General features: G+C 51.0%; 1 protein-coding gene across 1 annotated transcript in view; it reads right to left on the reverse strand.

Moving 5' to 3' along the window:
- Positions 1-11,758, reverse strand: part of RAB20 (RAB20, member RAS oncogene family) — a 38,814-nt gene extending 27,056 nt beyond the window's left edge. The window contains exon 1 of the mRNA XM_004054732.4: positions 11,327-11,758. Coding sequence (XP_004054780.1) covers positions 11,327-11,498 — 172 coding nt within the window. The 5' untranslated portion in view covers positions 11,499-11,758. The remainder of the gene's footprint in view (positions 1-11,326) is intronic.
- Positions 11,759-12,736: the final 978 nt, after the last annotated feature.

Here is a 12,736-nt window from a genome sequence, read left to right on the forward strand (position 1 = left end):
AGAAAACAGGGTTCAGGGAGCTCCCGGAAAGCCGAGCACATGGAGGCCAACAGGAAGGTGAAGAAGAACTCACCCCCATGCCACAAGGGCACCCCAACTCTGTGGCACCCCAACTCTGTGGCACCCCAACTCCATGGACCCCAACTCTGTGGCACCCCAACTCCATGGCACCCCAACTCTGTGGCACCCCAACTCCGTGGCACCCCAACTCTGTGGCACCCCAACTCCGTGGCACCCCTTCCAGACCTTGCTCCCTGTGTCTCTTCATGCAGTTGTTCATTTGTATCCTTTGCAATATCCTGTCTAATAACTAGTAAACAAACATAAGCAACCGTTTCCCAGCAAATTAATTGAACCCAAAGAGGGGGTCGTGGGTACCCCCACCTGAAGCCGGTGGATCAGAAGTTCCAGATGCCTGGAATTGCAACTAGGGGGAAGGAAGGGGTGGTCTTGTGAGACTGAGCCCTCACCCTGTGGTATGAGCCGCTACCTCCGGGTAGATAGTGTCGGAATTAAACTGGAGGACACCCAGCTGGTATCCACTGCTCGCTGTGTGGGAAAAACCCTACACCTTTGCTCACAGGAGTTTCCTGTGTCAATGATGGCTGTGGCGCTGTGAGAGCAGAGGAAAAACTCGGGTTTAGAGTTTTTTCCTGAAACACATTCCCGAGGTATCTAGTGGATCTGCCTTCTCCTTGCCACCTTCCAGAGTCTTATGTTTGCTTTTAAGATAAAATCCAAGGTTTTGGGCTGTAATTAGAGGGAAGAGTAGGGGAAAATACATCTTTTCCATCTTCCCAGAAACACAGTCCTGGTATGTTAGTCTTTTTAATAGATTTGCAATGATATTGAACTCAAAAGAAATCAAGAGCTACTAAAGAAGTTTTTTAGGATACCATATAATTAATGCCCCAGATCCACAGTTCCCTACCACACACACAATGGCCTATTGTATCACAGCACTCAGGACAATGATATTTCCACACTAATTTTATCATTCAGGGTCAATACATCGCTAAGAAAATGAAACTGCTAATGTCAGTCTGTGAATTTTTCCCACTGCTTTCAAAAGTTTCCTTCAGCAAAAACTTAGTTTCAAAAATATCACAGAGCAAAATGTTACATTCTATGGAAAACTCCAAGTGAGTAAAACCCAAGGAGTTTATAAATCCAAGGAAAGAAAAACATCAGAAAAACAGACAACCAGCAGTATGTACTATGGGGTGCAAGGTCACTTTGTAGCAGTTTGGTGGAAGGAGGAATTCTTCCCTCTGCTACAAAGACCAAGAAATGCTTCACTGAAAGATGGGATAAAATTCAAGCTGGGCATTGCCAGAGACGCTGTAAGCACCTGTGAGAACAGAGCAAAGACAGGGCACACAGGACGAACTGAAAATCGTACATCAGGGCTCAGGTGCCAGTAGTCAGACAAGAGGAGCGATAAGCTGGGGAGTGCTGGAGGGGCTATGAGCAGGGAAGGTGACCAGATCCAGGAGGCCTGGCAGAAAGACCCCTCAGTGAGGTGCAGAAGAGACAGCACCAAGCAAGCCACGGTTGAAACGAAGCTGGAACCTGCCTGGGCCAGCATTCGCGGCCAGCTGGACCATGGAACTCTGTCGTCGCAGTGATGAATCCATTATCCTAAGAATCAACAGCTGTTTAGGCGTGTGTGTTTGTACATGTGTGTATGTTTGTACAAAATTTATTTTTCTTGGAGAGGGATGTTATATGAAGTCTCAATACAGAAAGAAGGGCAATTTGATCTGGCATCATAAATTTTCAGCCAGGCATGGTAGCTCATGCCTGTAATCTCAGCACTTGAAGAGAACAAGCAGGGAGGATAGCTTGAGCCCAGGAGTTCAAGACCAGCCTGGGCAACATACTGAGACCCCTGTCTCTACAAAAAAAAAATACAAAAATTAGCCGGGTGTGGTGGTGCTGTAGTCCCAGCTGAGAGGTGGGAGGACTGCTTGAGCCCACGAGGTCAAAGCTGCAGTGAGCCAAGATCACAGCATTGCATTCCAGTCTGGGTGACAGAAGACGACCCTGTCTCAATAAATAAATAAATAAATAAAGACGGGCACGGTAGCTCAAGCCTGTAATCCCAACACTTTGGGAGGCCACGGCGGGTGGATTGCTTGAGGTCAGGAGTTCAAGACTAGCCTGACCAACATGGTGAAACCCTGTCTCTACTAAAAATACAAAAATTAGCCGGGCATGGTGGTGGGCACCCATAATCCCAGCTACTCGGGAAGCTGAGGCAGGAGAATCACTTGAACCCAGGAGGCAGAGGTTGCAGTGAGCCGAGATCGTGCCAGTGCACTCCAGCCTGGGCGACAGAGTGAGACTCCATCTCAAAAAAAAAAAAAAAAAATTTTAAAAATAAATAAATAGGGCCAGGCGCGGTGGCTCACGCCTGTAATCCCAGCACTTTGGAAGGCTGAGGCGGGTGGATCACAAGGTCAGGAGATCGAGACCATCCTGGCTAATACAGTGAAACCCCGTCTCTACTAAAAATACAAAAAATTAGCTGGGCGCGGTGGCGGGCGCCTGCAGTCCCAGCTACTCAGGAGGCTGAGGCAGGAGAATGGCGTGAACCCAGGAGGCGGAGCTTGCAGTGAGCCGAGACCATGCCACTGCGCTCCAGCCTGGGGGACAGAGCGAGACTCCATCTCAAATAAATAAATAAATAAATAAATAAATAAATAAATAAAAATTTCTATTTCTCCAGAGAGATTAAAGATAACAAAGCATGAAATTGTCTCCCAAAGGCATTCAGTGTGACTCAGGTGCTCGTTAACAAACACAGGTGACCTTAATTAAGTTTCTTCTGAACCACAGCGCACTAAAGAGCCTGCAAGGTCCCCTGGCACCCCGGGATTCCCAGGCGCCACTCCAGGAGGCTGTGGGCCGAGCCTCCCAGCGCACACTGCTCGCAAGCAGCCACTGTGCTCTGCAATCTCCGAGTATAATGTCGCTTTGTCCACTCCTGCTGAGGCCAGGACAATCAATTAATTCTCTTTCCCCCATCTTAATACCCACATTCATATTCAGGCCACTGTTGCTGGTCAATAAAGCAGAGGGACTCTACAAATGAGGCCTTGCACCCAGAAGGCACCTGTTCAAAGTCCTCAGTAGAGGTGATCATGTGGACCCACATGTGCCTGGGGTTTTGCAGGTTGACCTTCCAGATACAAACCTTAACTGGCATTTCTTCCAAGATCTTTTGTTCAGTAGGAGCTGGTGTTCATCTTAAATCCACCCTCACTCCACTCTAGCTCAGTACACACACACAGTAGAAACTTGAGAGCTGCTTGTTGAGTTGAACTGAATCTTGGGGTCCTACAACTGCTGAATGTTAAACCTTTTTAGAAGTGTCTATACCTATGGGAACAGACTTTTAGAGAAGCATTGTCTCCTTTACACAACCCAAACCAGGGATCAGCAAATGTTTTCCGCAAAGGGCCAGATAGTAAACATGTTTGGCTTTCGGTGCTGTCTGGTCTCTGTTGCAATGACTCAACTCTGCCATTACAAGGTGAAAGCAGCCATAGACAATGCATTTAAGTGCATGCATGTGCATGTGGCTGTGCCAATAAAACTTTATTTACAACAACCAGCAGCAGGCCTGCATCAGCCCCCAGATCTGTAGAAAGACCATGTAATTGACCAAATGGTCTCCAGTCACACAAACACTAATTGTCAGGCTGAGGGTCACCATATTAAGGCCTCAAAAACCACTCAGAAGCCTCTCCTGAGTGAGGCTAAAATAGAAACTAATGTAATAGGAAAGCCAGCTAAAATCTGACTCCTGGCTGGGCGCAGTGGCTCATGCCTGTAATGCCAGCACTTCGGGAGGCCAAGGTAGGAAAGATCACTTTAGCCCAGGAGTTCAAGGCCAGCTTGGGCAATGTAGCAAGACCCCGTCTCTACAAAAACAAAAATTGTTTTTTTAAATAAGGGTGCACACCTGTGGTCCCAGCTACTCAGGAGGCTGAGGTGGGAGGATTGCTTGAGCCTGGGAGTTTGAAGTTACAGTGAGCTGTGGTTACCCCACTGCACTCCAGCCTGGACAACAGACCAAGACCTTGTCTCAAAAAAATTAAATAATTATATAAATAAATATAATGCCCCTGGCTCCACGTGTTTTGCAGGCTGTGCATTCACTTTTGCTTTTAAAAAATGTGCAGTCCTCACACGAGTCAAAAGTGCCGACTCTCAGCCACCCATGGGGTCCCTGCCAAAGAGAGCTGTTCTCCAGGCCCACCCACAGCATCATCACAATTCCAACCTGAAGCAGCAACACATATGACACAGCCTCCACCCCATTCCATTAGGAGCCGCTGTCACGCGGCTGGGGGCTGAGGCTTCTGTGTGGACTGGAAGGAGAGAGGTGGGGGCTCGCCGTCCTCAGAGCTGAACTCTCCCTCTCATTCGGCACCTTCACCCGCAAGCCACCTTTGTCCTTCACAAAAGCCACCTGGGCTCTGCCTCAGACAGACAGCAGTTCACAGGATGCAGGCCAATCTCTTAGCTAACTTCACGGGAACGAGCACTTACATTCTCCCTCCTCCAGGCCCAAGATTTCATAACCAGAAACTCCAGCATCCTCTCCTGGGCTGCACTGCAGTTGTTCAAGTAAAGAGAAAGCTCTTAAACCAATTGCTCAGAATCTTGCCTGGGGCTTAGGAAAGAGCCTGCATGAGCGAAGCAGCATCTTCATTTGCTGCAGAGCCCAGCCTGGGTTCACAGCACCTCTGAAGCCAGAGAGGGCCTGGAGAACCTGAGATCCTAAACCCATCACGAGCCTTTCCTTGAAAAATCCTTGTATTTCGGCTTGGGAGGGAGGGACCTGATCCACTGAGAAACCTGTACTCTAGGTCCTCAGCCAAGCAGCATCCAGACCTTGGGTTCCCAAGGGCAGGAAGACCAAGCTGTGAAGCTGAGCGGCCCTGGCACTGTGTCAGGGAGCGACTGTGGGAGCCGCCTCCCCTCTGTAAGATGCTGCTTCCCAGTCTGTAGGACGGCAACATTGACGCCTCCCAGGAGGAATCTTGTGAAAAGGATGTAGCCCAGGAGTATGGAGCCTGCACAGAGCCTGGCACGTGGCAGGGACCCACATACAGTGGCAATTACTGTAAGCGCTGGAAGCATGAGTTTCGGAGGCAGCCCGTCCTGTTACACACAGGCCACACCTGCTCTCCCACCACAAACCTCCAACTACTCTAACGCGCCGGAGTAGAACTCAAATGAGGCTTGAATTCCTCTTCCACGTGACAACCTTCCAACCCTCAAAAAGTTCCTGGGACTGGGGCTCCAGTCCTCTCTATTCCACACCACAGAATCCCCCATTTTCTCAGTCCTGCCTTTTGTCACACAGATTCCAGGGCCATTGCACCCTGATCCCTTCTCAGGTGGCTCAGCCATCAGCATCCTCTAAAGAGGCCAGAGGCTGGGCCCATCTCTCTTCCACATCTTTGCCATCCACCCGTCCTTGGGTTCTGGCACCAAGAACATTGGGGCCTGCAAGGCTCACGCCAAAGCTCAGACTTCTAGTTGAGACAGACAGAGGAACTGTTTCCTCGCAGCTTGGGCAGAGGACGCCAGGGAAGTGCAAACGTGAATCAGCCTGTGCCTTCTGCGGGTGAAACCAGTCATCAGCCGGCCCCCTGCTCGACTCCAAACAGCAAAGGAAGAAATTCAATATGGCCAGGTCTCCCAGGTTGCTGAGCCCTTGGGTGGCAGATGGCAACTTTTATTCTCACTCTTTACCATGGCCACCGCGAGTGTCCCCCGCCTTCCCTCCTCTCGCCGTGGCCTCCCCATTTATTAGAGACTTGTTTGCTAGGGGCCCAGCTGAGCCTCCCTCCTCCCTTTGTAACATGCCTGCTGGTGTAACCTCAGTGACAGGCACCCAAGGCCAGGAGACAATGTTTGTTTAGCAAAACTCACATGGTACTTCCTCATTCTGGCCACTGTTCTGAGAACTTTGCCAGTGTTAACTGGCTGACTCCTAACAAAGCTCAGACAGGTGCCCCTTTCTTCCCTTATTATACAGGAGGAGCCTGAAGCAAAAGGAGGTGACACAGCCATAGCCACAGCTGTGGTCGGCAGATGCCCTGATCTCCAGAACCTGTGCCCACATCACATGGGTGAGGGACGCTGAGCCTGCCAGTCAACCACCCTGAAAACAATGACCAGGATGGATCCCACAAAATCACAGAGGTCCTTTAAACCCTTAGAAGAGGGAAGCAGAGGGGCTGGTTCAGAGGGATGCTGTGTAGGACAGACCTAACCTGACTGCCTTTTCGGACAGAGGATAAAACCAGGAAATCAGGCAGGCTCCAGAAGCCAGGAAAATCTAAGAAACAGGTTCCTCCCTTCAGCCTCCAGAAAGGAATGCAATCCTGCAAGCTTTGACTTTAGCCCAGTGAGAGACTCATTTGGGACTTCTGACCTCCAGACTACTTAAAGACAATATATCTATGGTTTTAATTTTTATTTATTTATTCATTTGAGACAGGGTCTTGCTCTGTTGCCCAGGCTGGAGTGCAGTGGTATGATCATGGCTCACTGCAGCCTCAACCTCCCAGGCTCAAGAAATCCTCTTACCTCAGCCTCCCAAGTAGCTGGGACTACAGGTGCTCACCACTACACCTGGATAACTTCTTTATTCTTTGTAGAAACAGTCTCCCTGTGTTGCCCAGGCTGGTCTTGAACTCCTAGGTTCAGGTGATCCTTTCACTTCAGCCTCCTAAAATGCTGGGATTACAGGCAGGAGCTACCATGCCCAGCAAATTTGTGTTGTTTTAAGTAACTAATTTGTTATAGCAGCAATAGGAAACTGACACAGACTTTGGAACTGGGAGCAGAGAGAGGCTGTCACGAATATGGAAGTGGCTTTAGAACTGGGCAATGGCAGATCTGGGAGGATTTGAGGATCATGAGAGGGCAGCCCGGACTGGCCTGAACAGATGGTTGGCAGGAAGGTGCACATGAACAGCCCTGCTGGTGAGGAATCAGAAGGAAGCGAGAAGCATAGCAGAGAAAACCTGCATCCTCATAGTGAACACCTCCACCAGAAGGAGCCAATTACAGGTGGAAGCCTGGGGTCGGAATGAGGACTGTGTTATCAGAAGCTGGAGGAGGGAGGATGTGGTGCCAGAGAGCTCAGCTGAGTCGTGCCCCACAGCTGTGAGGGAAGCATAACTGTGTGATGAAGTTGGATATGTAGCTGAGGAGATTTCCAAGCAAAGTGTTGAAGGTGTGGATTTTTCTTGCTGTTTATATTAAGATGAGGAAGAACAAATAGGATGAGGGAAGAATTGTCGAACAAAGAGGAGCAGGACTTGGTGATGTGGGAAGTCCTCAGTCAGGCAGATTGCTGGGAGGCTCACACTAGGAGGCCCACCATCCGGAACGCCTGTGCTGGAGAGGAGGTCCTGGTGTGGCCACATAACCTTCTACTGGTGCCTCAGAAGGACCCAAAGGCCAGAGGACTCTCAAGAGACCAAGATGTCTCATCTTTGCGGTGGCCACTATTCTGTCTGTCACAGCCTGGCTTCAGGCTCCCACAGACGTGCATCCATTCCACATGCAAAATGCACTCACTCTCTCCAACACCCAGTCCCCAGAGACGCAGCTGGAGCTGGATGCCGGCACAGGGAAGTGGCTCAAGTCTGGGCTCCCTGCCGCCTTCCAAGCTGGCTCTTCAAGGGCCAGGTGCTGGGGATGCAAACGTGAGTCAGGTAATGCCCCCGCTACCCCCACCTCCCGGCCGCCAGGCCACAGCCTTGAGAAGGGAAGGAAAACAAATGTGGAGAGCATTCTGTCTCCAGGGCTCTGGGGACCAGGTCTGTGCTGGGCACACCAGCCGCTTTCTCATCAGCCTGTCGTATTTTCTTCAGAGCAACGATCAGATGTGAAGCTATACCATTCACTTCTTGCCTGCCTTTCCCCCTCCTCTGGAATCCAGGGCCTGCGGGGCAGTGGCCAGCCGGCCTGCTCACTGCTGTAGAACGAGGGCCCAAACAGTGCCCGGCACCGGGGAACCTCAGTTTATATTTGCCAACAACAGGCAACGCCACTTTAGGCTGTCCTGAGCAACCGCGCGACACAGAGGGGCACAGCAGTATGTTTTCCAGGGCTCTGCCTCCTCGCTGGGCAACCTCCTTTTGCTTCCTGGATGTACCCACCCATGCACAGCAACCACTCCACATCTGTGTGCCCAATTAGACAAGGGCTGGAAGTGGCAAGTGCCCCCTAAAAGGGCATAATGAGACAACGTGAGTTGGAGTTGGATGAACCAAGGTCTAAATCCCACTTAACTTCTGCTGTCTTCCCACTTGTTTTTTTTTTTTTTGTTTTTTTTTTTTTTTTGAGACAGAGTCTTACTCTTGTCACCCAGGCTGGAGTGCAATGGCGCAATCTTGGCTCACTGCAACCTCCGCCTCCAGGGTTCAAGCGATTCTCCTGCCACAGCCTCCCAAGTAGCTAGGATTACAGGCGCCAGCCACCACACCCAGCTAATTTTTGTATTTTTAGTAGACACAGGGGTTCACCACATTAACCAGGCTGGTCTCGAACTCCTGACCTTAGGTGATCTGCCCGCCTCAGCCTCCTAAAGTGCTGGGATTACAGGCATGAGCCACCGCGCAGCCCTGTCTTCCCATCTTTTTTTTTTTTTTTTTTTTTGAGACAGAGTCTTGCTCTGTCACCAGGTTGGAGTGCAGTGGCACGATCTTGGCTCACTGCAACCTCCGCCTCCTGGTTCAAGCGATTCTCCTGCCTCAGCCTCCCGAGTAGCTGGGACTACAGGTGTGCGCCACCACGCCCTGCTAACTTTTGTATGTTTAGTAGAGATGGGGTTTCACCATGTTAGCTAGGATGGTCTTGATCTCTTGACCTCGTGATCCATCCACCTCAGCCTCCCAAAGTGCTGGGATTACAGGCATGAGCCACCACGCCTGGCCCCATCTTTAACATGCAAATAATCACACCTCCCTCTGGAGGACTGTTGTGTCAATGGAATAGGGTAATGTACTTCTGCCCTGCCAACTCTCTTCCCCCTCTTCAGCTCCATCCACTGCCTGCCTTGCAGGCTACAAGCAGCCAGGCATTGGGTGTACACTGACCCCCATGCAATCGTTTTTACTATTAAACATCCTGTCGCCCTCTGCACACCTGCACCCCCACCCCAGCCCACCCTGCCTTGTGTTGCTAAAAGCAACTTTCAAAATGGTTCCTCCTCCGGCTGGTCCTTATCATTCTGCCTCGGTTATGACAATTACAACAAAAACAACTTGAAAAGCAATGTCTGTGGGATGGAGAGAAAGTTTAGGAGCTAAGCAAAAGAAGGAAAAGAACAGGGTCCCCTAAATGTTAAATTCTGAATTTCCAACAATTATAGAAAAGGTATCTGTTCCTACCTCTCTTTTCCCTTCAAGTACCCGGTCAGGCCACAGGCCACCGAGGAGGCAGGCAAGGGTGCCCTGTGTCCCTGCCAACTCTGGGCAAGGGCCGCCTGAGTGTGTACACAGGAAGTCAGGAATGTGGAGAACGGGCCTGGCCACTCTCTGTTCTGAGGAGCTCTAGTAATTCACCCTTAGGATCTTTCGAACAAGCAGCAGCAGCCTCGGATACCAGGAAATGAGCTGCTGCCCCCCAGGAACGCTTCAAGACATCTGGGGCGTCACATCAGCACAACTGCAAAATCTCCGGTGATCAGGATTCCGGCTGCATCACGTCCTTGGTGCTGAAGAAGCAAGAGGCCAGTGGAAACGAAACTGCTGCTTCATTCCCTCCCATGCAGGGGCCGTTCCAGCACTGCAGGGCAGCTCTTGTTCCAGAAACACGCCGTGTGTTAAGAGTCTGCCTCCAACGGTGGCCACTACAGGGGTTTCGGTTAGGGTCCCCCAATAACACTCCTGCATTAACCTTGCTACTTGTAAACCAAGGGCAGCAGTAAATCCCAGCCAGCCAGCAAAAGCAGCAGAGGGGCAAAGCTTTGTACAAAACCAAATTGGGTTCAATTTGACTTTGTACAAAAGCAAATTGGGTTCGTGAATTGGGTTCGATTTGACTTCTAGAGCGTGCGTTCCATCGTTACCAAATGCTCAGTGTGAGGGAGTCAGCTCAGTAAACCTCATCCTGCAGCCTGAGGCAGAAGACAGAGTTGGAGCAAAGATCAGAGAAATGCACCTCTTTACCTGGGGGACATTGTTTTCACAAGATGATTGCCAATAAATTAGTCACGATGTTAACTGGGATAATAATAAAAAAGCATCAAAGAAGGCAAAAGGGAGGGGGAGAACTGGAAGTACCTCTGTGAGCTTCGTTAATTCAGTTTTAAAGAGAGAATTCATTATCATCTTGTTTATTCAGCATACTGATGCACCCAAGATGGCAATTTAAGAATTCTGCACGGGGCCTTTGGGTATATGACTTTTTAAAATGCTAACATAAAAGAAGTCAGAACTTTCAGAGTTTCAGGCTTCTAAAAACTCACACTCATTGAAAATGTGTCACACTATTTCCAGTTTCTTCATTCACTTACAATATCTTATTCTTTTGTAAGGAGAAGGAAATATATTCCATTGCAATGCTACAATCACCAGTGTTATTTTCCAAAGTTAAACAGAAAGCCTGAATTGAGATCCTCTAAGTTGTACTTTTGAAAAGTCACAAATACTACACAATAAAAATAACTCATTACCTATCTTAAAAATGCTTCCACCGGAAGTCACTCCAAACCCAAACCCATATGACGTATCTGAGCCAAGATCAAGCAGAAGATTAACTGTAAAAGGCAGATATGCTCCGGGCTGAGAGGTCCGGAGGCTCCAGTTCTATTTCCTCTCTCCTGACTAAACCCAACAGGGGGGAACACTCTGTGCCTCATTTTACTTTTTCTTAGAAAGGGGCTAATAACACCAGCTCTGCTCACCCCTCAAGTGAATCTCAAAGGAGATCATGTTCCTATGGGTACGTGAAAACTGAAAATACCTAACAAAGCAGCCACAGAGGAGCGTCTCTGGTTCCCAGGGCGGCAGAGCAGGAACGCGGGGCTCGGGAGCAAAGGCGGCTTATGTACACAAGTGACCAACAGGTTCTCTGCAACTTGGATTGTCCCTGAGGTCACTGAGTGGCTGAGCAGGCAGCGCTCAGCCCAACCAGCAAGGGAGGACGAGTGGGAAACCCCGAGAAGGAGGCATTTGCTGTCCGAAGCCGGGACCCTGTGCGCGGCCGGGTGCCCTGCTGGAAGCCCCGCGCCCCCCGTCCCCGGCGGAGCCCCAGGGCGGTGTGGCTCATGCGGCGCCGGCCTCACCTGCGGTGTCCCAGATGGAGATGTTGTAGGAGCGCCACTGCTTCAGGTAGAAGGCGCCGCCCACCGTGCTGACCGTGTCCGGGAAGCGCCGCTCCATATACCGCTGCAGCAGCGACGTCTTCCCCACGTTCATGTCCCCCAGGAGCACGATCTTGCTGTCGGGCTTCCTCATCTTCCCGTAAGAACCCCCAGCGCCCCCGCGCCCTCTCCCCGAGGCTGGCCGGCTCGTGCGCCCTGGGCGCAGCTGGAGGAGCGGACCCCGGACTCGCCGGGACCCGGATTCTCGTGAACGCTCCGGGACCTTCGCCTCCGGACGCTCGGGAGCTCAAGAGAGGAAGCGCGTGTGCGCGCCCGGGAAGGAGCTGGGTGCGGAGCACGGAGCCCACATCGGGGGCCCGGACCGCGGCGGCCTCGCCCCGCCCCCCGGGCCCTTTCACCGCCCCGGCCCCGCCCTATCCTCCTCCGCCCACAGCCCCCGTCCCGCCCCTGCTGGACCTCGCAGTTTCGCAGGAATCCGAGTTCTCCAGCCGAGGCTGAGGACTGGGGCAGGGTGGAAAATGAAAGTTCTGAGAGCACCTTCCGCCTCTCCGCTTCTGCACAGCCGGGGCTGCGGTGCGAGGAGCTTGGCCGCGGGGCCCGAACGAGGCGAAGGGGCCGGGGCCCTTGGCCCTTCTCTCTTCCACTCTCCCTTAGGTAAAACCCGTGTTCCTCTCACGCTCGACCCAGCGCCTTTCCAGGTGCGGTCGATTTGCTTCTCCGCGTGTAAGTACAGCCACCCTCAAGGTCATTGAAAAAGTTTGCTTTAAATGAGCGTCTGCGGAACTCGTCCTCAGGCTCTCACTGTTACAGATTAGAGATGGGGGCGCTTTCTAGTGGAGGATTTTGCTTTTGCTCTTCTACTTTTGCCAGAAGCTTTTTGTCCTATTTTGTACCTGAAAAGTGGACAGTCATCTCCATTTATAGCTTGGAATGAAAATTTGACTATGGAAGTTGCAGTCGCTGCTTGAGAAATATTTCCTCCTCCTTTTTTTTTTTTTATTTTTTATTTTTGACACGGAGTTTTGCTGTTGTTGCCCAAGCTGGAGAGCAGTGCGCGATCTCGGCTCACTGCAACCTCCGCCTTCCGGTTTCAAGCGATTCTCCTGCCTCAGCCTCCCGAGTAGGCGGGATTACAGGTATGTGCCACCATGCCCGGCTAATTTTTATATTTTTAGTAGACACGGGGTTTCACCATGTTGGCCAGGCTGGTCTCGAACTCCTGACCTCGTGATCCACCCGCTTCGGCCTCCCAAGTCCTCCTTCCGTTTTAAAGAGTAAACTATGAAATGCTTTTAAAATATGCAGCGTGTAGAATTTGGTTAGTTGGTTGGGGTTTTTTAGAGAAAATGAGAGGTAGAATGGACTCTAAGT

Source organism: Gorilla gorilla, chromosome 14 (genome assembly GCF_029281585.2).
Source record: "Gorilla gorilla gorilla isolate KB3781 chromosome 14, NHGRI_mGorGor1-v2.1_pri, whole genome shotgun sequence".
Classification (NCBI taxonomy): Eukaryota; Metazoa; Chordata; class Mammalia; order Primates; family Hominidae; genus Gorilla; species Gorilla gorilla.